Genomic DNA, 27,125 nt, shown 5'->3' with positions numbered 1-27,125 from the left:
CCCCTCAGCCCCTGCCAAATGCTGAAGGATCCAGTTTCTGTCACAGCTGAGCAATACAGGAACCCTGAGTCTGGTCATGAATTCCCAGCTGAAACACTTGCTCAAGGAAAATGCTGGTTTTCATGAAAATCAACATGTCATTTTCCACTAGACAAATCTCCCATGACACAAAACAGGTTTTAGACTCATGTGTGCATCCTTGCAGCACAGACAGATATTACACTTTGATTAGGTAGTACATTAACAGAATGTTTAAAAATATATTGCTAGAAATCCTATCTTTAAACTGAAAGTACTTCCATTTTTCTCTCTGATTCAGGGCAAGGACAGATCAAAATAAGAATAGAAATCAGGGCTTTTGTTCAGCTCTACAGTGAAATAAACAGAGAATGACAAACAGACATGACAAGCGTGTAAATGTAAGCAAGTAGAATAAAAATAAAGTCAGGATTCAAATTTACATATTAAAAAAATAAAGGATTCATTTTAGAAATCCACACATTAATGTAAATTAAAGGAATATAAAAAGAAGCTATTAATTCCTACACGTCACAGGACAAATCTTTTGCAAAACAGAAGCCTGAAATTATTACATATGCAAGGTATTTACAAACAATCATTCAATTTGTCAGTTTTAATTAGAACTGAAAGAAAAACAGAGTTCCATCATTGTTACACCATCATCTTTACAATATGTATTCCAGGGCACTACTTCACACTGTAATTATTTTTCTGTATTGTTTATTTAGCAGTCCTTGAATTATTTTCACAGGAATCATCCCGTAGTATTACAGCTATTTAAAATCCTTAATATAAAAATTATATAAATTTTATTTCTAATCTATTTTGGAGATTTTATTAATGTGACAAAAATAATCCTTCCCCTTATTCACACAGCAAGGGCATAAAGTGCTCATGGAAAGTTTCTGTCTTAACTCACTCCTAAAAACTTAAAATCTAGTAGTAATAGAAAACCTGCTGACTCTTCATTTTTTTCTTTTTAAACACTCGTCTATACCCAAGGATGTATGAAAAGGGAAATAGTTGTAATAATTACTCATACTAATATACATATTACATTAGAAAGAAGCTACAGGAAAGTAACCGAAATAGTAGTTCATTATCTTTCTGTTGCTAATTAGGCATTTGCACTTTTTTTTTCTGGACCCAAAAATTCAAGAAAATGAGAGCAGAAATATCTGCCAGAGAAAAATATATTGACCAACACAGGAGTCAAAGCATGGACCACTTGTTTAAATACTGAAGTTTTAACATCATAATTGGAGGTGTCAAAAGCAATCAGCATAACAGTCCAGAGGACTTTTAAACATTGTGTCCACCTTTCTTTTAGGAGAAAAATATGTAAAGATATACATATAAGGAATAAAAAGCCACCACCAGTAAGTATGTGAAGTTTTTAAGAATAGCATATGTTCTTTTTCTGTGCCAACAGAAGACCTCAAACTTTGATTTACCCATATGCTGGAGTAATCTGAAAGAACACAAGTTTTACCTTGAGGCAGAAAGACATGTTTAAATAGCTCTACAACTTCGGACAGCTTTCTGGATCATGGAACAGCAAGTTTGGGTTTTTTACTGTATTGAGTAGCAATCAAAGATACAAGGCAGAGACAACAGGTAATCTCTTTTCACAAAAAAAAAAATTAAAGTAACCCCAAACTCTAGCCAGATTTTAAACATTTGTCATGGTTTACTACTTCTTTTGTTTGAGCTGAAAATAAGGGGTTTAGGCTGCTACAAATGGTGAAGGCATAAACCATCAACTCCCTACAAGAGGGAATAAGAGCAGCAACAGCCTCACCATTCCACTCTTTGCTGCCCTCTCCTCACCAGCTCCATTTCAACACTCCAAGCAAAATGGTTATTTACACCCTGTATGGGGTAAATACAGAATTTTGTTCTTCTAGAGTGCAATGTAATACTTTTAGTCACTATAAAGCTGAAGCCTGGATTTTTCCTGCAGTCCACCTACATAAAGCACATGAAGAGCTGCATTCCTCGAGAATTCATCAGAGCCATTCACACAGTTTTAGGAATCAAATGCACAATGTGGTATAATTGAAATATCCAAGGTACATACAAAGGAACTTAATACATAACAAATAAAATCATGCTGTAATTGGTGTAACAGCTTTCCTATGTAATAAAAAGTCAATATCAACACAGTTTTAAATTCATGTTTTAAAAAATTGCATGTATAAAAAATATGTCTTTTTTTAAATAATGTGAAATTGCCAGAGCTTTGACTAGAGCAAGAATTCACACAAAAAGCACTCTTGCATGCAAAGTCAAGCCACTTATAAATAAAAATAAGGTCCACATTTGTCACAGTAATAGAAGTTTGCATTTGTGATACAGTTTGCCATTTTTGAGACAGTCCTGGCAAATTAAAAAAAAAATAATTTCAGTAAATTAATCTCATATGTAACATATTCCTCCTCCCTAAAATTTAGAACTTAAGATATTTAACTGTTTATTGTGATTGTTATTCAAAATCCAAGATGTCTCCAGAACATCAATGACAAAAACGCAGAACAATGTAGTCAGACACAAATCACAGTTAATGGAAACAAACTGTATGCAACCAACACATCAAAGAAAACTAAATCAGAAAAGAAGTTGCTTATTTTTCTAAACCATGCATATTTCTACCATTCAAAAAAAAAAATCCTCATTTTCAAACTCCTTCAATCTCCAGACTGCTCACTGCAATTAGTCACCAATTTTCTAAATCTAAATGGACAACACTGTCTGGGTAAAAACTCAAAGACTGAAAAAACAGCACGTTTTCTTCAGTATATGATAAAATTCTATATAACAGAGCAGTGACAGCATCTCTGCAGGCTGAATTGTGCGTGTGCATTTAGGCCTCCTGATGAACATTTTTAATCAGTGGGGAATCATGTCACTCCCACTGTACTTCTGTAACTACAGGGAGATTTGGTGTTCACTGATGGTATACAATTTAAGAGAATGAGGAAGAAGTCACTTTAGCTGCTTTTCTAATGCTAGGCCTGAATATCTCAAGCATAATTCACGTGAAGTCATGCATTATAACTAAAATGCTGTGATTTGCAGTTTTATAAATTGATGCAAGAAAATGAACTTAATCAAGAAATGGCACTGTCCCCCCACCAAAACAACGAATTCCACACAAACTTCTCTTCAGTGTGTCACAGCTGCAGACAAAGGCCTGAGGTATTTTTTAAAATCATCATAGCAAGAAGTTGCATGCTGAGAGGAAATTGATATGAAGACATGGGTGTACATTTGAAATGGTCTGAAGCCCAAGCAAGAATAGGTATTTATACTACCTCTGAACCTTCAGGGAGTTTACAGAACCCAAAGGATAGGAGATGAGGAAGGTACAGAGATGAGATGAGCCTGTTAGAGACAGACACAACAAAGACAGAGCAAAATAAAGAAATACAAAGATGAATGATACAGTTTTATACATACAGATTACACATCTTATCATGGGTACAAGGAAATGTAGAGAAAGAAAGAATAATATCAGATGAAAATGTTCATAAATACAAGTTATATTTTAATAATATAAAAACCTGTGGAAAATACAACCTCATTAAAATATATACATTTAAGAAGAATCTAAAACAATACAGCGTTAGCAACCTTAAGGCAGAATTAACTATCATTTGTCTTCTCCTCAAGGTAAGCTGAAGCAATTCCCTGATCCAGATCAAATACTTCAGAAAACTTGTGAGTATATTGATGGCATTGGTTGTGATTTACTCACAAAATCAAAGTGCATGGTCATATATTTAGGAATGCCTCCCCACCCTCTTCATGGGGCTCCAGCTCATATCCAGCTTTCTCCACGTGACAGTATTGACATGGAAGGTTCACATGCTGTAAGCTCACTCTGAGTTATGACATAAATCCTTGAACTGATCTTCAGAAAGGATTGGGAAACTGAAGAAGGTAACTAACACCATAACATAACTGAGAATTTTGACTTTCCAAAATGCTGAAGGATGCTATCCTAAATTAGGACAAGCATAGGCTCCAATACCTCTGCTTGTGCTCATACTGCCACAAAACAATGAAGTCCAAACCAGCCCATCGTACCAACTGAAATAACTGGGAAAAGGTTTAAAACAGAACATGTCAAAATGAACAGTTTCAGCAGCTCATGCTATTAACTCCAGAGAGTCCAAATTTAATATGCCATTGCTTCCTTCAAGCTCTTTGGAATACCAATAAACGTCTGCTTGGAATTTCAGAATTTCTCAGAATCAGACATGACATGTGGTGCAACCCAATTTTTACACTAATAATGTGCCTGCTCTGATGTCATGGGAGAAGAAACTCTTATAAATGGCATAAGTATGAAACAGAAAACAGGCATAAGATCATGTTATTGTGGGTAAAGAACACGTCACCAAGGTGCATGAAAATAAAAGTAACTTAGCCTGTCATACTCCTCTCCAGGGTTCCTTCTTCTAGGGCTTTAAACAGTATAATGTCTGTTAGATTTAATTATAAATATATATTTTTTTAATTAATAAAATATACATGTCCCTAGACTAAAAGTTAAATAGCCAGTCAAAACTTTTAAATTTTTATATGATGAAAACTTCTTTTCCTAACTACATTTTCACAGAATAAGTTATTTTTTCATGCCACACATGCTTAAACTCTGAATTTCAGAACCCCTTTTATAAAAGGGGAGAGGCTTATGAAATTATTTTAACATTCCTATAAAACAGAGAGGTGTCATACATTGGCAGTTGTCTTTGGCTTTTTAGGCTCACGTCATAGGAATTTACAAACACAGCTCTGAGGTATCAGAGCGTGAAACCTACTCATCTCAATAAAAATAGGTTAAATTGATTCCTAAAGCAAACTTTCTAAAGATGATTTACCAATGAAAATTTTCAATTTTTTTACCTGTCTTTTATAGTATTTATGCTAAAATCACTTGCCACCCTCTATTTTGGGTATTTGGTGTCAAATTAGCCCATTAAAAAAAATAATTTTTTCTGCTCTTATGCCAAATTTGACTGTCGTTTTTTATTGGAACATCAAAAGCAGGCTTTTAATTCTCACAGTTTTGATGCCTAATGAAAAGTGAAAGTTAAACACAGCATGGCAGCATTAAAAATGCATGGTAAATCCATAGCACCCTGACATCTTAGCCCTGCAGAGGATGTGAAGAAAAGCCATTGTAAACAAAAGATAATGCTACTAAATACAAAGCAAATTAATTAGATGGTCTGACAGATTCATAAACAAAGAAAAATGGAGGGAGAACATATGTACAACTATCTTCCAGCAAAGACATCACAATGGCCTGTCAGTAGTGCTGCCATATATTGAATTAATTTATGTATTCATTTTCAGACTTTGCTCTTGAACATCTGAAAATTGACACATTGATAAGATACTATTGTCAAGGACTTGGACAAAGAAGTGAGTTCGAATCCTCAGCTGTACCACATAACCCACAGATCAGGGACTTGGGGCTCTGAATCACCTTTTTAACAATCAACAAACTGCTAAGGTTTTTTTCCAGCTCAACTGTCTAACACTAACCCCAAATTTAAACAAAGAGATAACTTTCGTTTGCGCAGAAAGTGTCCAAGTTCCCACGTCTCATTTCAGCAGGAACAAACAAGTGTCCCTTCCAAAGCTCCTGGTCAATGCAGGAGAGAGCCAAATGTGCATTAGCACTTAAAGGATGCAAGCAGAACAATGCCACAAACTGATTTTTAAAAATCTCTGTCCATAAAGTTCATACTTAGGATTTTTCAATGTAATTTAGATAGAAATCTGATATACTTTCACATAAGCTTCCTGAAAATTATTGAATCTCTATAGGTTATTCTATTTTTTACAAACATATATAATTTCTATTATGCCTATTGGTACACTTATTTTAAGTTAACACAGTAAAAGTGACCAAGATTTTTTTAACAGAGGTCAGAGCACTCTGAGACATTTCTACACAAGCAAATGAACTATACATTTGGCATTTTTTCATCTAGCAAAATAGGGACAAACAAAAGAAAAACTGTAAGAATGTCTCCCTACTTAAGAGAATCACTTAACCACTGAGTATATAAAATTAGTGTGTTTAATATGGACTTAGAAGCTATCCTGATGAAAATTTATTTTTGGGGGGAATTTAGGAAGAGCTAGGAAGTTTGCCAGAAGAAACTTAGGGAAAAGCAAGATGTTTCTGAAGTGAATTACTGCATCAGTTCCACTCACACACACATAAAGTTACCAAAATTGAGCTTATGATAATTTCACAGCTTGCCCTGAGGGTTCTTCTTGAAGCAACTAATGCCGATTTATTACATAAGATGTAGTGCAAAAAGCTTAATGGAATGCAAGCTGCCATCTTACATCCTGTGGAAATTAAGTACAGGATCATTATATCATTAACTTTCTCTAGTGTCTCCTGGATATTTGTTTAAAGTCATCAGCAAAAGCTGTATAAATCAACAGGAAAGTTGCCTTAAAAAGGGTGGACAATCATCCTATTTACATTTACTCTTGTGCATCTGTATGCATGATCACACACATCTTAGTAAATACTAATTTTTTCCTCACTCTTAGAGTGACACTTTGCCACAATTAAGGTTTCAATTTCATATCCTCATCAAATGAAATTATATGTTGCCTTTTAGGTCTAGAATCTTCCCCAGGGAAGCAACTAGATTTAGATCTCTTAAAACTTTATATGGCAATGATTGAAAAAAACCTTCTTCCTTGAAATCAAGTTAACCTTTATTATATATAAGCAGGCCCATCTTCCCAAATCAGCCACACAACTGCTCTTTGCCTTCTGTCCTGTGCCTCAGAGCACACAGATTCCTCTTGCAATCCTGACCTTCCCTGTGCTATGGCTGTTTCCTCGCTCCCTGTTTCCCAAGGTGATGGGGAGCTCACAGGGCTCTGAAACAGAGTGACAGCAGAAGGGACCAGGATTTTACTACAGCTGATTTCTGGAATAAGAGTTAACTGAAAAATATTTGCAAAATTTAGCTGCAAATTTCATAACACAGATCTTTGTTTATGCAAATAAGGCAGGAGAAATAAGAAATTATCTCTCATTATGATGACCTATAACAATAATACACCTTGTAAGGTCTTCTGTAAAAGCAAGGGGAAAAAAAAGTTATGCCAACACTTTACTCTAGAGCCATTCTGCAAACATTTCTCATTTGCATTATCCTGATTTTCCCAAAAGGGATTTTTTGAAAGAACAAGGTACAGCTTTTGTGACATCTCTCCAACGGTGTTATCTTGAAATGTTTGCCACGTTTTTCAAGCCCTCAAACTCACCTATAAAATCTGAAGCAGCAGTTGAGTCCTAGCTAATGCATACATTGTTGTAGACTTAGAAACTATTTAAGCAATCCACCACATTTTAAATAAATAGGTCCTGGCTAGTCAACAGAAGTCAAATATAGTCCTACCACATTCCTGGCACTGATGGAGCCTGTCCACAGCTCAGAACAACCCTGTGCAAAGATGCTCAGGCTCAGTCTGACAAATTGCACAGGACACCTAAAGCTGCAATGGAAACAACACACCATGCCAGCCACCCAGGACACCCAGCACAGCTTCCAACACCTCAGCGAGTCCCCTTGAATAGCTCTGCCCAGCCCTGAGTTGTGCAAGGTAGCCAGATTTCAAATTTGACCAGGTGTATTTGTGAATGCATAAGAGGAGCCACTCTCATGCAAAAAGGACCATCTTTACAGAGTAGTTTTCAGAGCAGAATCGCTGTTAACCTGCGGGTAACAAAGCACATGCAATACCAAACAGGCAGATGCTACTGAAGGCTCAAAATGCAAAATAAAGCATTACCATTTTTATCCATGGAATGGGGCTCAGACTGCTTCTTTCCAATATCAGCAAAGGATCTTACAATCGGGATCCTGTTGCTCAGCTTCTTCTGGTTCTGGTGGTGATGCTGTTTCAGCAATGCCTCATGCACTCTGTGACGAACATCCTCACTGAGCTGCCCAGAACCCACCTGCTGGTCCAGAATCATATCTGAAAATACATACACAAACATAATAAAAGAGGGGAAAGAGGAAACAATTTGTCTCTTAAATTGCAATAATAATAATGATTAGTATCCTATAGGATTAAAGTGAAGCGCACCAGTTCCTTTAATGCAACAGAATTTAATGGAAGTTTTATCTATAAGTGTTTCACTTTCAGGGGGAGAGAGACAGGGGAAGGGCAGAGACAAAAGAATGTTATTTATATTTTAAAATCCTCAAAAAATTATGCTGTTCACAAAATAAGGTCACCTATGCAATGTCATTGAAGTCAGTTCCTAAGCACTCTTAGGTATAATATATTTAAATTCAGGGTTATGATGTGGATTAGGTGTCTTTTTTTTTTTTTTTTTTCAAATAACCCCTATTCTATTACCTACAAAGGACTGGCTGTGAGAAAACATTTTTTTCATTCCCTTTGTACTTACCACAGGAGATCACAGTCTTTCTTTCTTGTAGCTATAATTACAATACCTCCAGTACAATGCAAAGAAAGTCCAGGTAAGACAACACAGAAAAATTGCTGCATTATTTATCAATACCAAATAGAATCTATTTCTACTGCCAGATGTACATCTTACTGCAAGAGGATAATTTCGAGCAGGTGAGAGTGAAACTGAACCCTCTGCTAAGAAATTGCAACCATTTTTGCAGTGGACCAGCAGAAAATAGTTTTTCATATTCATATTCAACACTATTTGCTTACAGATAAGTGCAACTCTACTTGTATGGTGTCATTCCTGGAGTAACAGTATATTTCAAATAAAATATTAAAATATATTAACTGCTGAGGATGATCTCAATATTTAAGATTATCCATTCAGGAGGGAAAATTACCGGAAAAAGAAAATCAAATCCCTATCCTCTTCCTTTCCCTAGGATGCTCTGCTAGGCTTCTTAACAGCCACAAAAGCCACAGGGCTGGTGCCAGTGTGGTGACTAACCATTTTTATTTCCTGCCAGAAAGAAGAAAGTGGCTTACCTAGAGTTTTTTGGGTTTTTACAATGACTTCCCTTTTACTGTAGCACTGCTGCCACATGTAATAAGGGAAGATGCATTCAGCTTTTGAAAGAGTGAAGATGTGCTTTCTTGCCTTGGTGTTTCCCTCCAGCTGTCATTCTTTTAACATCGACATTAACAGTTGCAGTAGTCGCTGCAGGAGCTTAAATACAGTCAAATTTCTGACAGATTGCTGTATTTTGACCCTTTTTTTCCAAGCCCTGTATAGATGTGAGCTGGAATAAGAAAGACTGTGTCCATCCACCCCTATTATTATGGGACTGCTTTTCAGTATCTTCTCAAGCTTCTCAAAATATTTTTTAAAAGCCCAGGCCCCTGCAACATCAGTAACACCCTTAATTGAAAAGATTGTCTTGAAAAAAAGAGCAGCATGGTTAAATTCCAACATTAAATGGTCAAAAGGAACATTTTAAACATTTAATTTTCAAAATAGACTGTAATCACTTAATCCTGTAAGTAGAAGAGCCTACATGGTCACATCAGTTGAAGCTGTACATATATCCAAAGCCCTGGTCTTCACTTTTGTATCTAGAACAGGCAGCCCTTTCTTCACACTCCATATGAAAAAAGGAGAAAAGAATCTTTGTTTTCAAGAATTTTCCTCTTGAATGCCCTTTTAAATTCTGCACAGACCCCTTGTAGCCAGAGACACAGCTAACCATTCCATTTTTCAAGGATACTTCACTACCATATGAAGCTTTCAGAAAGATGTGGAACCTGTGGAATATCCAGCAGCACGGTATTACCCACTCTGTAAAATGGTCACACTGCAGTGTGACAGTGTACTTGTTGACATCAAGTACACTAAAATAGGATTTTTCTTCAGTAAGGAATCTTGGTTGATACTGGAACCATGAAATATTATTCTCAAGATGTTAAAGATTGATATTCTCCCTGACCTGGTCATTAAAGAACTCAAAGAAACTTGGGGTTTCATGTATTTCAAGAATTTTTTTCCATTCATATTCAGTTAAAATATATCATCTGTATAAAATTAATTTTGTGAGTAAATGTGAGCAATGTGAGTACTTTAACAAGCTATTACAGTAACTGAACTATAACTCATCACCACCTGTGAACAATTTACCCAGGCTGTGAATTACAGCACTGGGGTGCAGACAATTTGTATCAGCTCAAATGCAGCATGGCTCATGTGTGGCCCAGCAGAGGAAATTCCATCTGTGCCACCTTTAGAGCAGCAAGGATGCAAAAGCAGGCTGGCTGCTTCCACTCACTCTGGAGGTGTCTGTCACACTCTGCAGCTTTGTAGACACACGTGGCCAGACCCACATGGAGCCCCCACAGGTCCAGGAAAATGGACAATAAGGAGGCCTCAAGTGTGGTGACAGCTCACTCCCCACTGCACCAGGTTCACAGTGCTCACCACCTCATGTGCAATGAGCACAGAACGCTCAGGTGAAACACAGAATAAATTTATAGAAAACATTCTGTATTTCTATCAAAATACCTGTGGAATCCTAAAAGAAATTACTGGGCTCATATTCTCCTGATGTAGGTTAGCACTGACAGTTTATAGCAGAAACTTAATTCAGTGTATACCAGTGGGGGTGCTGGTATTCAGACTTCCAAATTTTGTAACTACACAGTTGTAGGACAAAATGAGAGATCAGTGACAAAATATAAAACACACAGGCTTTTGTGTGCATCATGATTGCAGTGATAGCTGACTACAAAGCCTAATTTAAAAGCCAAAGTTTTTCTGGCTTGTGGTTATTGCCCTGAAAGACAGGGAAGAAGAAACCAAGCAAACCTAATTCATCACTTTATGGAAGACAATCAGGTGGAACACGGTCCTTTATCTTCATGGGTCTCTAAACAGGAACACAAATATATCCTTCCCTAGTGAGTCAGGCAGGAGGAGCAATATAAACCCAGCAATTAGGGTTCCTGGGCTGCACTTGTGAACCAAGACCCGTTTACATCATTTACAATGGTGATTATAAACAAGCTATCTAAGCTGGCAGATTTAGCAGCTCATCCAAGTGGGCAGAGCACTCCAATGCTTCAAGACACAGATTCTATTTCCAGCTTTACCTGAAATTATTTGGTTCAAATATTCAAGTCTGTAATACTTGAAAAGGAAAGAAAGAATGAAAAATGTCTGCTTTTTAAAATAACAGTGTGTAATTTTACTGAGGAACAAGAGCAAGTATTTCACAAAACCGCAAATTGCAGAGATGAGGCCAAAATTCCCAGCTTGCAGTTCAGAAACTGCAGGCACAGTGAATGCCTCATAAAAAATAAATTTTGCAAGCAGAGATTGGCTTGTGCAATCTAAAAGGATTCCTACAGTTGTGGCTAACATGGGAAAACACAAAACAACCACACAAAAAGACAGTGCTACTTAGAAGTTGGAATATCTACAATTTACCCACAGCCAAAGGAACAAAACCTGACAGTTTCTCTGCAGAGGTTATTACCACATGCTAAGCTGAAAATAAAGCAAACAAATGCAGGAACCTGGGTAAGTGAGAAGGTGAAAGCTGAACAAAAGACAGGTGTAGGGTCAAACAGAGAAGCAGATTACTCACAGGCAATCCCACGCTTTATTACAGTGTTTGTAATAAAAGTTAAATGTACCATAAAAGCACTGTCAGAAACATAACACAGTGTGAGTGCTGCAGATGAAACAAAAGGCTCCAGTGAAATAAAATCTCAACTTGAGCCAGTTAAAATATGTGGTTATTATGGAGTAATATAGCTTAAAGCAAACAAAGGTAAAAGAAGACTTGTTCAGATTGAAAGCTTAACATGATATTACCGAAATCAATAAAATTGCACACTTGGGATGTAATGCCCTGAGTTGCTGAGCACAGAGTCTGGTGACCTCAATCACAAGATTAAGCTGTTACACAGATTGAAAATTCAATCGTAGGGAACATACAAAAGACTGCTTGGGAAAAAACAGATCTTGGGATTGGAAAGGAAGGGTAGATTTCAAACTTAATTTTAAAAAGAAACCATTATTACAATTAAACCATTTAAAATAAATGAGAATGTTTCAAATATGTGCAAGTCGCCAAAGCTCCACTGTGAGGCCACAGTTTGTATTTGACAAGGTTTGACATTTGTTCACAGAACACTCTGCACAACTACAAGAATGTGCAAGTTCTGTGGCTCATGCTGTAAAGAAAGTATTGCCATTAAAGGCTGGACTGAATAGTTTTTGAACCAAACAACAGAAAATGGCATCATATGTTAAACAGAGGAACCTTTTGGGTTCATTCAGTGGTTATAATCAAAAAACCAGATGGTAATCTGAGAATCTACATGGTTTCAAAGGAACTAAATGAAAATATCAAAAGAGAACATTTTCATCTGCCAACTTGAACAACACAGTGAAGCTGCTCTCTAATGGTACCGCCAGATTCTGGCAAATACATCCTCAAGAGACAAGTTCCAAAATAAACTGTTTTGATTACATAGATTTTTCAGACTTCCTTTTAGCATATGTTCTATACAGAAGTGATCGATAAAATATTACTACATAATGTTCAGAGGAATTCCTTGTGCATGGAGTGCTAACTTACTGATTCAGGAGTCACTGCAAAGACATATGAAAAAATAACATCACATATTAGAAACAGTAATAACTCCCCCAAAATATGTGCAATAGAAATTGCATTTTTAAACAGGGTAAAGTTCAGCAGAGGAACTGAGCTCCTTGCAAGACAAGCAAAATCCATCTTACAAAAATTAAGAACAATTTCAGAAATTCAGGGACAAACATGCTGTTCTGATGTATGATGACAGTGTTGGAAATTCATCTCAGAAGTCTCTATTATAATAGATGCTGTCAGTGAATTCAGCATAGTAGGTATGAATAAGCTCTTTTGCAACAAGGAAAATTGTGTGCCTGTCCAAAGAAATATACAATATTGTAGATGAAGTAATTTTTAAATATGACAGCTGGAATGAAAAAGACCTAATAGAGAATGGACACGTTGGAATACAGGATGATTTTAAAATTCTCACCACATAAGCAGTGCCAAAATATTTTTATGCAGAACTGTCATTGTTTCTAGAGATAAAATACAAAATACATGGTTCTGGAAACCATGCAAACACTACAAAAGGTGGCTTTCATCTGTACCACACATTTTACCACAAGCCCATTAATGTCTTAAAATACAGACTTTAATAATAGAAATTCTCAAGGGCTAAGTGCTAAGAGTTTAATGCATTAGTGAGTAAGTGTTTATAGATTAAAAGCCTTGACTAAAACAAATAGGAATTCTTAGTCTCAATTTAGCAATAAAGTTTAAGTACATCTCTTTCAAGGATATGAAGACTGGCACTGCATTAATAGCAATGTAATTTGATATTGGAATATAGCCCAGATAGCAGGATATCACCAATAAATACACAGCACACATTTCTTGCTAACAAAGGCAAGAAGAAAGTACATGTGCACAAATAATGTATTTGTTCTCAAAAGATGATGCATTATAGCAATGCAGTAAAATTATCAAAAGATTGCATTAAAAAACCAAAACATTAAACTATGAATCAGAAGCACATGAATAAATTTAATTCAGGAGTACCCTTAAAGCCATAGGGCATAACCTGTTTTCACAAACTCTTCTAAAGGTGTTACACAGTAACAGGGAACGAAAACCAAAAGTGATCACCAGGACTGCTGGACAAGCCTGGCATGAGGATGGCTGGCGAGGCAATTAGCAAGACCTGAATATTGAAAAAAAATTGAAGCCAACAGATGAGAGCAGCCCTTTCTTCAAATTCTAAAGCATCAGAACTGTCAGATACAAATGGAATACGTAACAGTTCCTGGTGAAAACAGCATTTGCCTTCTATAGCACAAGATAAGGATTCTAACGGGGAATAGCAACTGACTGGAACAGACAACAAAGGATTTCCTGAGTGTGGCATCACTTCCATGATGCAAAAACAACACACTGAGACATACCAGTCCTGCCTAATCTTCAGGTCCAGCAGTCACTTCCAAGTAAAAAGTGCTCCCTGCCATATTATTTGGAATTGTCATATTTCTAAGATAACCAGCACACAGGCCCTGCTGGTGTGCTTATCACCACCACTATCTGTCTTTCCTTCTTGCAGTGCTGCCTACTGACTCTAGGTAGACTCTAGTGATTGTCTAATCACTGGAGACCAGGGATTACACACATAGCAGTAAAGTAACAAATTCCAAAGGGACTTGATTGAAGAAAAGCTGAATAGCATTGCTGCAAATAACATTAACAAAGAAAATAATAATAACAGAGAAAATATTTGCACAAATAATAACAACAGAGAAAAGCAACCAGAGTAGCAACTTTATTTCTGGAGAAAACACAAAAAAAATTAAATGTCTTCAAAGAAACCTGACAGAATGCAAGTAATTTACAGAATGATTCAGTTGCCTGAAGCACCTCCTGCAAAGCTTTTTTAAAAAAGAATAGTTCATTGCTTATTGAATCTGCAAAGGAGGAAAAACACAATCTTCTCTCGAACACCAAGCACAACTCATGCAAACCTTATCATGTGTCAGGTCACCTTATCAGAAAGGGATGCCTACCACTTCAAGCAAATAAAACAACAAATAAAATGCACCCAAATCTGCCACAACAACGGACACTTTTTAAATGAAAATGGTACATTTCATTTAATGAAAATCATCCTAAAGCCTCTTCTCAGAATAGGTTTTCCTAATCAACAAACCAGGATAAGCCACAACTAGGGCTGACTTACAATAGCGTGAGGGTAACTCTCCAAATTCTCTGCTGAAGAACAACTTAAATCTGTGGTGAGTTCCAAGATTAGCATTACAAATGCTCAAATCCTTGGCCATATTAACTGAAACCAAATCACTATAACTAAGTTCTGAGATTATAAACAGTAATTAATTGGGGTCTCACTATATTGGAAAATATACTGTATTTTTCAAAAACAGGGGGAAAAAAGGATGCTCCCTGAAGTTGGGGTTTTTTTGCATTCATCCTTACTTTTTTACCTACTAAAAGAAACAATTCTGGAAGGGCTTTCTTAGCTGACTATAGACTAAGTTGAGTGGTTTCTGGATTAAGAATGTAAAGCTCAAGATTGAAAAACCCAGTGCACTATTTAAGCAAAGAAATGATACAAGAATATTAAGCAGCTGACCAAAATACTCCTTAATCATGTATAAATAAATAATAAAGCAACATACTGGTAGACACCTTTGTTCTTTCAAATGGGCTGCTTTTTATTCTTCATGCTTATCTCTCATGATGATAAATTTTGAAGATCTAATTCAGACTATGAGTCATGGAAGAATCAGATCTCGGCACAGAGCAGGAACACAAGTTTCTGCAGATTTCTATTAATAATATCTTGCATCAGTTTGACATAAACAATTTGGGAAAAGTAAATACAATAAGCAGTTACCACAATCTGAACCAACTTTAATTCCACTGTTAAATACAGCCCACCAAACAATATCTCCCCTACAATTAAAATAAGTAAAATTAAATTTATATGGGACACTTATATATTGTTCACAAAGCAGTTTTCTTGATAATCTTGAGTGTTAGAAAATGTTATTGCTTTGTTCTTTGTATATTTCCTAGACTAGTTACAGTCAGGAAAACACCAGGAAAGCAGGAAATGGCATTTAGTCTCAATCTCACTTATACTTTTGGGAGAGAAGACTCATCCATTTGTTTTGTTTTGCTCAGAAGCTCCCACAAGCTCTAGAACTGCAACTACCAAATTAACTTCTATTGGAAAAAATGCACTCAAGTTTATCTTAAGTTAATTGTACCTAAAATTTCTTTTAAAATCATACACTCTATCATTACTCCTGATTTCATTCTCAAGTCAGAGACATATCTGTTTTCGTGTAATTTAATTGCAATAAATACTTCCCTATGTTTTGGGGTTTTTTAAGCTAGATTGCCTGTAATTAGCATAGCAGTAGATTAAGTTTGTGAAAGTTAGCACACGCCTCAGTCACTTTAGGCGGCATGGCAGGAGCAGAGAACATGCCAGCTCTAATTAAATCTAACCAAACTACCCTCTTTCTTCCATTTTAATTCTCTTCTTTATTCAAAAATTGATTCTTAAAGCAACAGATTCCACATAAAAAATATAAATAAAATATTTATTAATTGTGCCAGACACGAGTTTCTTTTCTAGTAAATTGAGAAAAACACTTCCAAGGAGTTTCTAAACTGAATTGATTATTATGCAACAACTTTCTTTCATTTTTATTAAATAATTTTTATAACCAATAAATGAAACATTGACACATACCTGCAATTTCCTCTATGGAGTTAGCTCTCATGTCCAAAAGAACTGTGCCATTCAGGATGCAGCTCCTCAGCTCAAACAAGCTGTGAAGTGACAGTGTGGCAACGTAGGGCTTGCTCCACCTCTCTCCACCATCCTCTACATCTTCTTCAAACTTCAACCACCTACACAAACAATCAATTTTATAACTCCATTGTGCATAAGAAATGAAAAATTAATTATTTCTATGAATGCTGAAAGTACAGACAAAGACGTTAAGTATGTCTTTAGATTTCACTTTATTCTTCCCTTTTAGGAAATATGAGAAACTTCCATTGTCTACTTCTTTAATAATGCTGCATTATATCATTTTTGAGGTTAAGCTCTGACCACAGAGATGAAGAGATAAATATATTAAGCAATTATCTTTGTACTCTACAAGAACTTTGACTAATTCTTTGGCTTACAATGATATTCCTGTGATAGAATAACAAGTTGTGTGGAAAGGAGTCTAGAGAAACCTCAAAAACGTAAAAGGATATAAGAAACTGGCATGAAAGGATCTCAAGTCTTTTGTTACCATCCAGCCAGACGAACTTGCTTGAGACTGAATTCTCTACTGATAAATATTGCACTGAAAATGTTAAAAGAATATTAAACAAACAAACAAACATCTGAGAAGTCACAGAGGGATGCTGCTGTGTGGGGCCCTGCAACCTGCCAGCCTAGCAAGGTTTGGACAGCTGCAGGCACAGCACATGCCTGTACTGCTTGACTCCACAGCTCTCAGCTCTTTTATATGGACATGGCAGCAGAGCAGCCAAGCAGAGCCTCACACCTGGACAGCTTCTTCACACATTTCCAGGCAGCAGGGAAATGTAAAGCCTTAACCTTTAAGGCTGAGGAATTTCCAGTTTTACTAAGCCTCACAGCCCAGCAAAGCAGCTATCACAGCTGTCCTCCTCTGTTCCTGGGCCACACATGCTCTGCTCCTACTTGTAAAATACCCAAGTATACCCACATTTTAGACACTTTTCTCCTTTCAGTCCTTGTGTACCAAGTTCTTCCCCTTTTGCTGCCACCCTGCAAGCAGCCATCGCTTCACTGACCCACTCATCAGCAGCATACCTGCTCCCATCCTGAAGGAACTGTCCCAGCTGCCTTCAAATCAGCCTCTCATTATTTATAGAGACAATTTGCCTCAACTCCTTGGGTCCTTCAAAATCTCCAGTCTCCTATGTCTAGCCCTCTCCTCCTCTTTGTATCGAAACATTTTCCCTCCATTTCCTCTGTGAGGAAACCAGCCAGTTTCTGTACTTGGTCTTTGCCCATGAGAACTCTTTGCTCTTCATCAGACCTGTTCCCCACTCCCTTTGCTGTATTCTGTTTTCTCTTCTCAGCCCATCCCCTTCACCTTTGCATTCCTCCAGAGAAGCAGCAAGGAGGACACAGCACAAAAATTTGCTTCCACAAAGCCAAACCATGAAATCGAATTTGCATATGCAAATGAGATTTTCCAAATAAATTTTCAAATCCATGTCCAAAGGGACATCAAACACAATTTAACACACTTCTCCCCATCAAATTCAAAGCTATACTATTAAAGGAAGGCCTACAACAACTCAGGGAAGAAGCGTGTGAGAAGAAAAACTAGTTCTTAAATTTTTTTTCATTTTGCACTAACACTTGAACTCCCTAAGAAGAGGCTGCTCCTATCTTATTAATGGCACTCTTGTTTCCAAGTTGAAAAATGTGCAGTACCTATTTGTACCCACAGCACCACAAATATGGTACATTTATTGTCCTGTTTAAACTATTGTGTACCAAGACTCTGCAAAACACCTACCTTTTTCTCTTCTCATACCTCCATTTCTGTGTATGTTTCTAATCTCTTTAGGAGATTTATAAGATCTTTATGCTTGAGTATTCTTAATTATTTCTGTTACTATGAATTATTAATAGTGTTATTACATATCTTATTATTTGTGCTTAGCTTGTTACATCTTTTATGCTGATTCAGAAAAAAAAGTAAAACCCATGTTTCCTATAGTCTAAAAGAAATTATCCAAGCATCGAGTTTGACAAAATATCATCAGAAACCTCATACTGTCATTACGTTTTGTTCATGTAAATCAGTCTTCAACATTGCTTATCTGATTATGCTGCTGCAGTCTGTCCTTGATATTTCCTAATTTAAATCTACTGACCAGCTGTAAATAGATTTTAAAAGAGCAATAAAAGACAAGCATATTCTTAAAAATCTAAGACAGGTGACTGGACAGAGGCAGGCTTATTATCAGAGCTTGTAACATACCAGGGACACAGAGAAGTCTAAATCATGAAAACAGCTTTAATTAGAGTTTGTATTGTCAGACATTAAAGCTTACCCATTGGTGCATAAAAATCCATAGGAAACTATTGCTACTGCTCAAATAATTTTACTTGCCATTGTGATCCTCTGCATTTCCATGAACTGGAATACTATAATTGTATGGGTTGCACCCCATTTCCTACTGCTGCTGAAACTTAGGTGTTTAAACACATTATCATACATTGTTACTCAATGAGTCAACAAGCCAGGACATGGAATTAAATCATGTCCAGCTGAGAGCATTCTATGTTTGAAATAAACTTCTATTTTGATTTTAATAAGCATATCATAAGTTTGCTAATTTCATCAAAGGAACAGCATTGTACTATTTACCACCTTTTGTCTTTACAGAAATATGTCTGTTATGTCAGATAATCCTTATTTTACATATCAAATGAGAAAGAGTAGAAGCAAACATAAAACAACTCTAATCTTATGCAGAGCCTTTCAATTCTAAGTTTTCAGTAGTTTTAAAAATCATAATACCATTTGATCAATCCTCTGAATTCATGAGCAAGGCTCCATGACAGAAGTGGCTTTGAAATACAAACTCAGGCATAGATCCCAGTTTGCCCATTTTTTACTCCTTTTAGTTTCTCAAAGAGAAATTTAAATATATTTACTTTTGCAGTTTAACCCCTTAAATTGGTATGACTGACAGATGAAAGCCTTTCTTAGTTTCTTGGGCAACATCATTGGCCCCTATTGAGCTCATGTCACACGCATCCTCTGCAACTGGAACACATCTGGAGCTATCTCTGTTGTGTGTGATTGCATGGAAGAGCACTTTCATCCCTACAGCTTTCTTTTACTGCTACAGACTGGCACAGGTCTACTGATAACACAGTTTAGTTCCTCAGATAGAATGCTTGCTAGAAAAAACATGCCAACAAGAGTTTCAGCAAGGCATGTTACTATAGGAAAATACAACTCAGGCTAGGGTGGGTACACACACCTTATGTACATGTCCTAGCTTCTAACACCAGCTTCATCACTTTCTCAGGCATCAATAAAAGAGTGCACATGCTTCATTTTAGACACAGTTACTGCATTTTATGCACAATATGAAGTGGGTGACTGTATTTACCTGTTTAGTAGTGTGGTATGTCTGCAGCAGAGAGATGGAGAATGTACTCACAACAGTTAATGGTTTTAATGTAATATTTCAATCTGTATCAATTTCCACATGAGCTTGTGCCTGCCCACACTGATTTGAAAACCAACCAAAGAATACAAGCATGTCAGGAACTAAGCAGCAGTGAGAAACTTATGTTTCTTGCGACCCACTTTCTTTGGAAGAAAGTTTTGATCCAGGGAAAATGCACTACACTTCCTAACTTTCCCTAACCCATCTATTTTCTAGTCACTATTAACAATTTACTTTCTAAACTATGGACATGAGTTTATTTTCCTAACTGTGCATTGAAATTTAAGCTTCAGCACTTTCCTCCTGGTTCTAAGTTTCTTCCTATTTTCTTCCTTGCAATATAATTTCTTCTGCTCCATAAAGATAGTGATATTCTCCAGATATGTTTGGTTGATACTAGCAGATAAATGAGACTCAAAAGTCTGGGTAAAACTTGCTACAAAGCAGGCACCACTTTCCACCCATGACACATGAACTGCCTTCCCAACAGCTGCAACTTGCAGCCACACTATTTGGTGTATAAAATAAATCCAACTGTTACACTTCAGCACGTTTCTTCACAAACTTACCAGATTTTTTTTTCCAGACTAGAAACTATGCATCATCTCCATAGAGAATGCACAACTGTACAGCTGGGCCACATATAAAAACTACTGTAAGAATGACTATTGATTTTAAAAGGTATGTGTTTCTTCTGGCTTGAAATCAATTGATGGAGAAAAAAATCATCCCTATATCAACATAACCAAGCTATTCATTCCATTCTGCTCACCAACTAATTCCATGGATGGGAGAGTCTAAATCAGATCCTGGAACAGAAAAGTCCAGTGCACTTTCAATCAAACTGAAAACACCAAGATACAGATGTGCTTCATCAGGGCCAGCCCAACACTTCAGTCCAGGCGCACCAAGTGCAGAGCTTGGTGAAATGAATGCATACCCACTTAGGGCTATCGCTCTCATTAAATGTAATTAATCGCTACCTGAAACTACATCCAAAGCCAAACAGTAAGATTTACAAATATTTCCAAGTGACATTTTGCACACAGATGAAAAACATACAATAAGCCTGGAACAGCAACAAATTCAGGTTGTATCTTCTCCATACCATGCTTTTAGTCAAATCGGTAATTCTGAAGTCCTGAATTAACCACAGGTATTTAAAGTGACCCAGTGTATTAATTTCTAAGCACATGATCTTGCACATTAAACACCATCCCATTTCTATTACTCTACTCAAAGCCACTTGGTTCTTTGTGTGTGATACCTTTATCTATTTCTAGAGGAGTAATACCTCCTAATTTCTTATTATCAGCAAGTTTCCTTATGATAATCCCATTTTAAAATTCAATAATAAATCTATTTATTAAGCCTCATTCTTCAGAAGTTAGCTGTCACTACCTTTCACACCAATAGTATAATCTCTCAGCATGGCCTGCTGCACCTCTTCAAATAGTTCCTGACCTGCTAATAGCATTTTTACACTAGAATGCAGTTTAAGTAATACATTCCCACTGCTGTACCATACCAAATGCTTTACTTGGAAAAATTGAGATTCACTGTTTTTTCTTTGTCAGAAAAACAAAAGCCAATTAGCATTGTATGGCTCTGAAATTTGACTATAAGGGCTCTGTTTTCCCCAACCCTTTTTATCATTTATTTAATACTACTGCTGTGTTTGGATTATCACAGCACAACTGACAGACTCAGAGAGACAGGAATTGCTCTACGCATTAAATACATGTTCTTTCACCTTTCTGGGATGGAAATTATTGCACCCTCTTATTTGCACAGAGAAGCACTTTGAGTCTTATCTTCATTTTAAATTTGGTAATTTCCTTGCCATCTCCTCCTTTTCTAACCAGTCACCCCATGCCAAATGCAGTCTGAAATCTGGGGATCCAAACTGACCATTTATCTTGTCCAGTTCTTTCCACACAGCATTCTTTCTTTCCATCTTACAGCTAAAGCTAATGAAAATTTTACTATCACCTATCATGTCACTCTTGTATTTTCTGAGCTCGAAAAATGTATTTTTATTTGCTGATTTTGTCCTGCCTTTTTTTAACAATCTCGTTTTTATTAAACATTTTTAATTTGTCATTTCACAAACAACAATTGAGAAGGCTGTGCATATAAACAGATCAACTGAAACAGAAATTTATTTCACCTACTCCTTTTGAATTCTATCTTCATCAGAACCACTTGCTGACAGAAATTGTTATAATTTTCAGAAACACAATTCTTTAATAATTTGCCAACAGATTTTTGTTAAGTTGAACTAAAGAAGTTGCTATTTCCCTGCTTAAAAATAACGTAACATTTTACGTGATTTTTACTTTTTAATTTCAACAGAAGTTGATACCCCTCCTAGAGAAGTTCTATGTATTCCTAATCAGTATGAGAACATTGCAGACGATTACCTTGATTAGATTTTCTCTCTCTGAATATTAATAAGATTGTTTAGGAACATTACTGTCTTCCTTTTGCAGCACAATCCCCATATGAGAATTTTCTACACATAAAAATCTATATTTAGCACCTGCCTATGCTGCCTATGAACAGATAATGGAAGGGAAGGTCATAGACAATTTTTTGGCCCTCTGGGAAAGTAGAAATTTGCAATAAAATTAGAAAGAAAACTACCAGCCATATTCATGTCAGACAGCCCACATACATAGTTACCCACAAAATCCTTCCAGAAATTTTGCAATTTATGTTCTACAAAATATATATATTACACAGACTTTTGGGCACCATTGAGGAACACCATCAACAACTGAGAGGGAGAGGAAGAACTAAGGTTTCAAGATGAAAAATAAAAACGGCTGTAAAATGTAAATTCTTAATGAAACTAAGCAAATTATTTCCCATTTAAATGCTCAAGGAAAAAAATATACAATGAAAAGTTCTGTACCGGTATTATTTTTCACAGCAGAAATGCAATCTAAAAGTCTTTCCCAGTAATTTTGCAGAAATAAAATAATCCAACACTGAATACTCAATCTCAAACTGCTCATGGCAACTTAGAATATGTAAAAGTTCTACTGCTCAAAAAGTAATCTCAGTCCTTGCTTTAATCTCTTTATAATGGCTCCCTTACCACTTTCTTGAGTATTCAAACAAAATATGAAGTTTGAAAGATTCTTTAAATTAGAAGATAAAATATGAACTGACCCAATTATTTTAATTCATATATATGGTATATTTACTTTTTGTTTTCCATCAGTGTTCACTCTGACCTATATTCATAAATCCAAATGAAAATATTTGGCTCTGGGAAATGATGGATGCTGTAGTAATACTAGCAGACAAAGGATTAAAATTATGGTTTTATTTAAGCTTTATATCCAAAATCTGTCCCTGAGCTTGCTACAGCTTTGAAGTCATTCCTCAATACACCAGAAACCAATACCTACAGATAAGAAACATACAGATATGGAAATGCTCACCTTGCTGTCTCTCTCCACTCTGCATCCTCTCCTTCACGCCAGCAGATCTCATCAAGCTCAGTGAAGAGATCATGAGGAATGTGTTCCTCATCATCATCTTCTGTTCCAAGAATAAACTGCACCCTTTGTGATGGGGTATCTGGAGAAAAATAAAAATATCAAGTCCAAAACACCAGTTTTCTTGCCCTGAGAAAACAAATGTTATAAGATTATCCAGACGTTTTCATGCACATCACTTACTGCCACACAAAAAAATTTACAGTTCTTCTGTAAGAACATTCAACTACACACAAACACATTCAGAATGAGACGTCCTCATTTACTGTAGTTGTCAAGTCCACTTTTCAAAAAACTCCTCCAAAGCTATGACCTGATGTATAGAAACAGGGTGTATTGGAAGTGTGAATGGTATCTCCCAGAAAAAAAAATACAGAAGCAGCACAGAAGCACAGATAAAGCTGAATAAAGCTGATAAAAGACTTTTACTCCAGTGTTAGGAAAATCTACTTTACCACTTCATAAGTCTGCATCTGCAGATCTAGCTCAGGTCATAAAGACAGAATACTAAATGTGAACTCTTTGCTGTAGGAGAAATACACCAAACAAAACCTGCCTAATGTGAATATACAATTGCAGACTTGACACTTGCCCCTTTGTTAACTCTTTCTACTTCGTTAGGCTGCTTGAGATACACAACTTTTTAACCTGTCCCAGCTTCCTCATTTTATTCTTCCTGACTTCCCTTTCAATACTATTATTGATTAATTTCCTTCATAACCTTTCAGTGCAGATAGCTAAATATATTTTTGAAGACATGCTATTGTTTTTTCACTCAAAAAATTCACAGAGCATCTTAAAGTACATGTATATTCAATGTTCATAGCTCAAGTGCTGTATTTAAAAAGTCCTATATCCTATTTGCTTATTTAAATGCAAATCTCAATGAACAAACTCTGATGAAGCACAGCCTCTCTAGCAATACATGGCTGCTTTTTCTGCTAATGCATTTTAGATTTCTGAAAGGAACCAAAAGTCCTTTGTGAGAATTGAGAGAGGCCAGCCTGCCAGTGAACTGAAAAACTGATTATCCAGCAGAACAGCTCAGTGACTCCTTGAACATCGTCTAAATGAAGTTCACTTCTATAACATATTTGTAAGACAAGCTACATTGTTCCATCTAACAGCAAAGAGCATCACTGCACAGGGTCTTAAAGCTCTTTGAATATTGGAAAAAATGAGATTATAGCACCCATTGAATGCTAATTAAAGAGAAAACACAGCTCTGATCCAAACAAATTAAATGGGCCACTGACACAGAAATTTAAATTCATCAATAGAGATACCTTTTTGATAGCGGTACTAAACTTGCAAGGAAACACAAACAATACATGACAGTTTTCACCTGAGGCCTATTTGCTTTAACAGAGTGTAAAGATCTAGTGCACTAAAGCCTATTTACTCCTTCACAAAGCAAGGAAATTAAACCCAAGGAGAAATACAGGAGAGAGGGAAGAGATGTTTGGACGCAGGTACTACAAAGAACCAGAGGATGGAACTGCAAGGGGCACAGCTAAAGGAATTACTTTTGGTGAATCACTGAAGAACAGCAAGAAACTCTTCCACTTTACCCTTTCTTTTCTTTCTCATCTCTCTTACTGTTCAGTCGTCTTTTTTTTTTTTCTTTAAAAATGTTCACTTTTTTCTTTAAATCAGAGACAAAAAAGTACATTCTAATTAAGAAGTGTGCAACTTCTTAAAACTGATTTCCAGAAGGACAAAATTCAGTGAGATAGGAATTTACAATGGATTAGTGCATATGACTACTAACAGAACATGGAAAACAAGCTACTTCGGTAGAGAGCTGGACTGCAGCTAGCATCTGAGAATAAGCATTGCCAGGAACATCCTGTACTGTTGATAAAATCAGCACCAGAACTGATTTACAGCAACTGCTACTGTTAAGTAATAAATGAGCAGTGTTGCACAGCAGAGCTGCAGCTCTGTGACAGTCATGATCCTCATGCAAGTACAAGTTTTCAGCGTGGGAGGAGAGCACAGGATCAGAAACCTCTTGAAGTCAGGTGAGCAGCAACAAGGAGTCACCTCACTGCAGTAATTTGCTCTTACTGGGTCTTCTATGTAACAAGCTACTTGACTGACAACAGTGAATCAGAATCTTTCAGACATCCAACATCATGGGGACCAAGCACTGCCAAGTCCACCACCAAACCACACCCCTGAGCACCACATTTATAGAAATGACGAAATATGCACTAAATTATCTTCTTCCTTGTTAACAAAGCAGTAAAAAAAGCTGCTAGATTCTGTCCTTCTTTACTGCTGTGATTTCTATTGATATTTGAAACCTGCAAGTCACAGCTTCATTTTCAGACAACAAGCTGAAACTGAAAAAAAGTTATCACTTGCTTTATGATACAATAATTTTATTTCAAGGACCAAATTCTAAAAGACATAAACAATAGGAAAATTATAATAAAAACAACAGATCTGTTGGTTCCACTTGTAAAACTGAATTAAAAGGACTATTCATGAGCAATGCCAGATAGATTTGGCTCATATTCATAGGAGTAATAAATACCAAATATGCCATTAATGTGTTATATAGAAAATTAGTAATATGTGATTCAAAATCAGTATGGAAGAATACTTCAATTGCTGACTGTCAAACTGTGATAACTTAATCCTCAGTGCAGAAGCATAATATTTGCAAACTAGGACACAATGTTTTCTGCAGTCTAGGCAAACAGAAATTGGCTTGAATATTATTTTTGTCTATCCCTACTTCAAGTAGTGCAGCCAGCACAAAAAAAAATCCTTCATACTATTATTGCTATTTCTAAAAAGTAATGAGAACAATCTAGATTACACTTTAAAAAAAAATAATGAGTGAGACTAATCAGTTACAGTAGTATTTCTATCACTGTAATTATTTTATATCAGAGTTATCAGAAGCAACATGAACTTGAAGTATCACAATAAGCAGCTAATGATTCTCCCAAGGAACTTGTTCATCACCAATTCAGGAAACCCTCCACGACCAGCTAGAACTGGGTAGAAAGCCTCGTGCGCAATAGGAGCTGGAGTACCATCACCAAGCACTCCTACTTGGCCAATGAGCAGTCTCAGTCAGGAGAACTGAAGCAGCTTTCTGATTCCTGTGGCTCCACCAGCCCCTCTGTTTTATCCCTGGGTTTCTCTGGGCTTGTGCTCATTTCATATGTGCAGCACTTGCATCCAAACTACCTCTGATACCTTGAATTCATTGCATGCATGAAAATTCTGAGTATTACACATTTAAAAATCTAGCTAACTCCACTGGCCTAATAAAAGGGTAAGACCTGGTGGTTAAGCTATTGTTGTACACACAAATCCAAAGTGGGACTCAGTGCTGCAGAAAGGGAGTGACCCTGCAGAAACCTGATATATTGATCTATTTATGACTCCTTGTACAGGCATCAACAACCCTAAAACAAATGAAAGATGTGGGCACAGACACACCAAAAGAGCATATTTGAAAGCTAGAGTGTCTAATAACCTAATTCCCAGAGGGAAACAAGGAGCTGCTCCCTGGAACAGCGCTGAGTGCAGGCAGTGGCAAAAGGTGTCCCACAACACCTTCCCACCTTGCAAAACACAAGTAGAAAGGAGCCATAACTGCCATTTTCCCCATTTAGAACATCCCCAAGTGCGACCACAACTCTGGGTCAGGGTTGCTCCCTCTCGTCTAAGGGAATAAGGTAAAATCAAGCCTTGGTCTGGGGTAACAAAGGAGGATCACTCTCAGTCCCTTCACGTAAATTCA

General features: G+C 36.5%; 1 protein-coding gene across 6 annotated transcripts in view; it reads right to left on the bottom strand.

The window, feature by feature from the left end:
- SLC4A10 (solute carrier family 4 member 10) overlaps positions 1-27,125 on the bottom strand; it is a 147,080-nt gene that overhangs the window by 47,530 nt on the left and 72,425 nt on the right. For all 6 annotated transcript variants that reach the window (XM_063161991.1, XM_063161994.1, XM_063161992.1 and 3 more), the window contains 3 exons: positions 23,303-23,441; positions 16,357-16,517; positions 7,864-8,052 (listed from right to left, as the gene is read on the bottom strand). In XM_063161991.1, coding sequence (XP_063018061.1) covers positions 7,864-8,052; positions 16,357-16,517; positions 23,303-23,441 — 489 coding nt within the window. The remainder of the gene's footprint in view (positions 1-7,863; positions 8,053-16,356; positions 16,518-23,302; positions 23,442-27,125) is intronic.

Source organism: Melospiza melodia, chromosome 8 (genome assembly GCF_035770615.1).
Source record: "Melospiza melodia melodia isolate bMelMel2 chromosome 8, bMelMel2.pri, whole genome shotgun sequence".
NCBI lineage: Eukaryota > Metazoa > Chordata > Aves > Passeriformes > Passerellidae > Melospiza > Melospiza melodia.
Note: the sequence above shows the minus strand (reverse complement) of the source record. Positions and strands in the feature narration are given on the sequence as shown.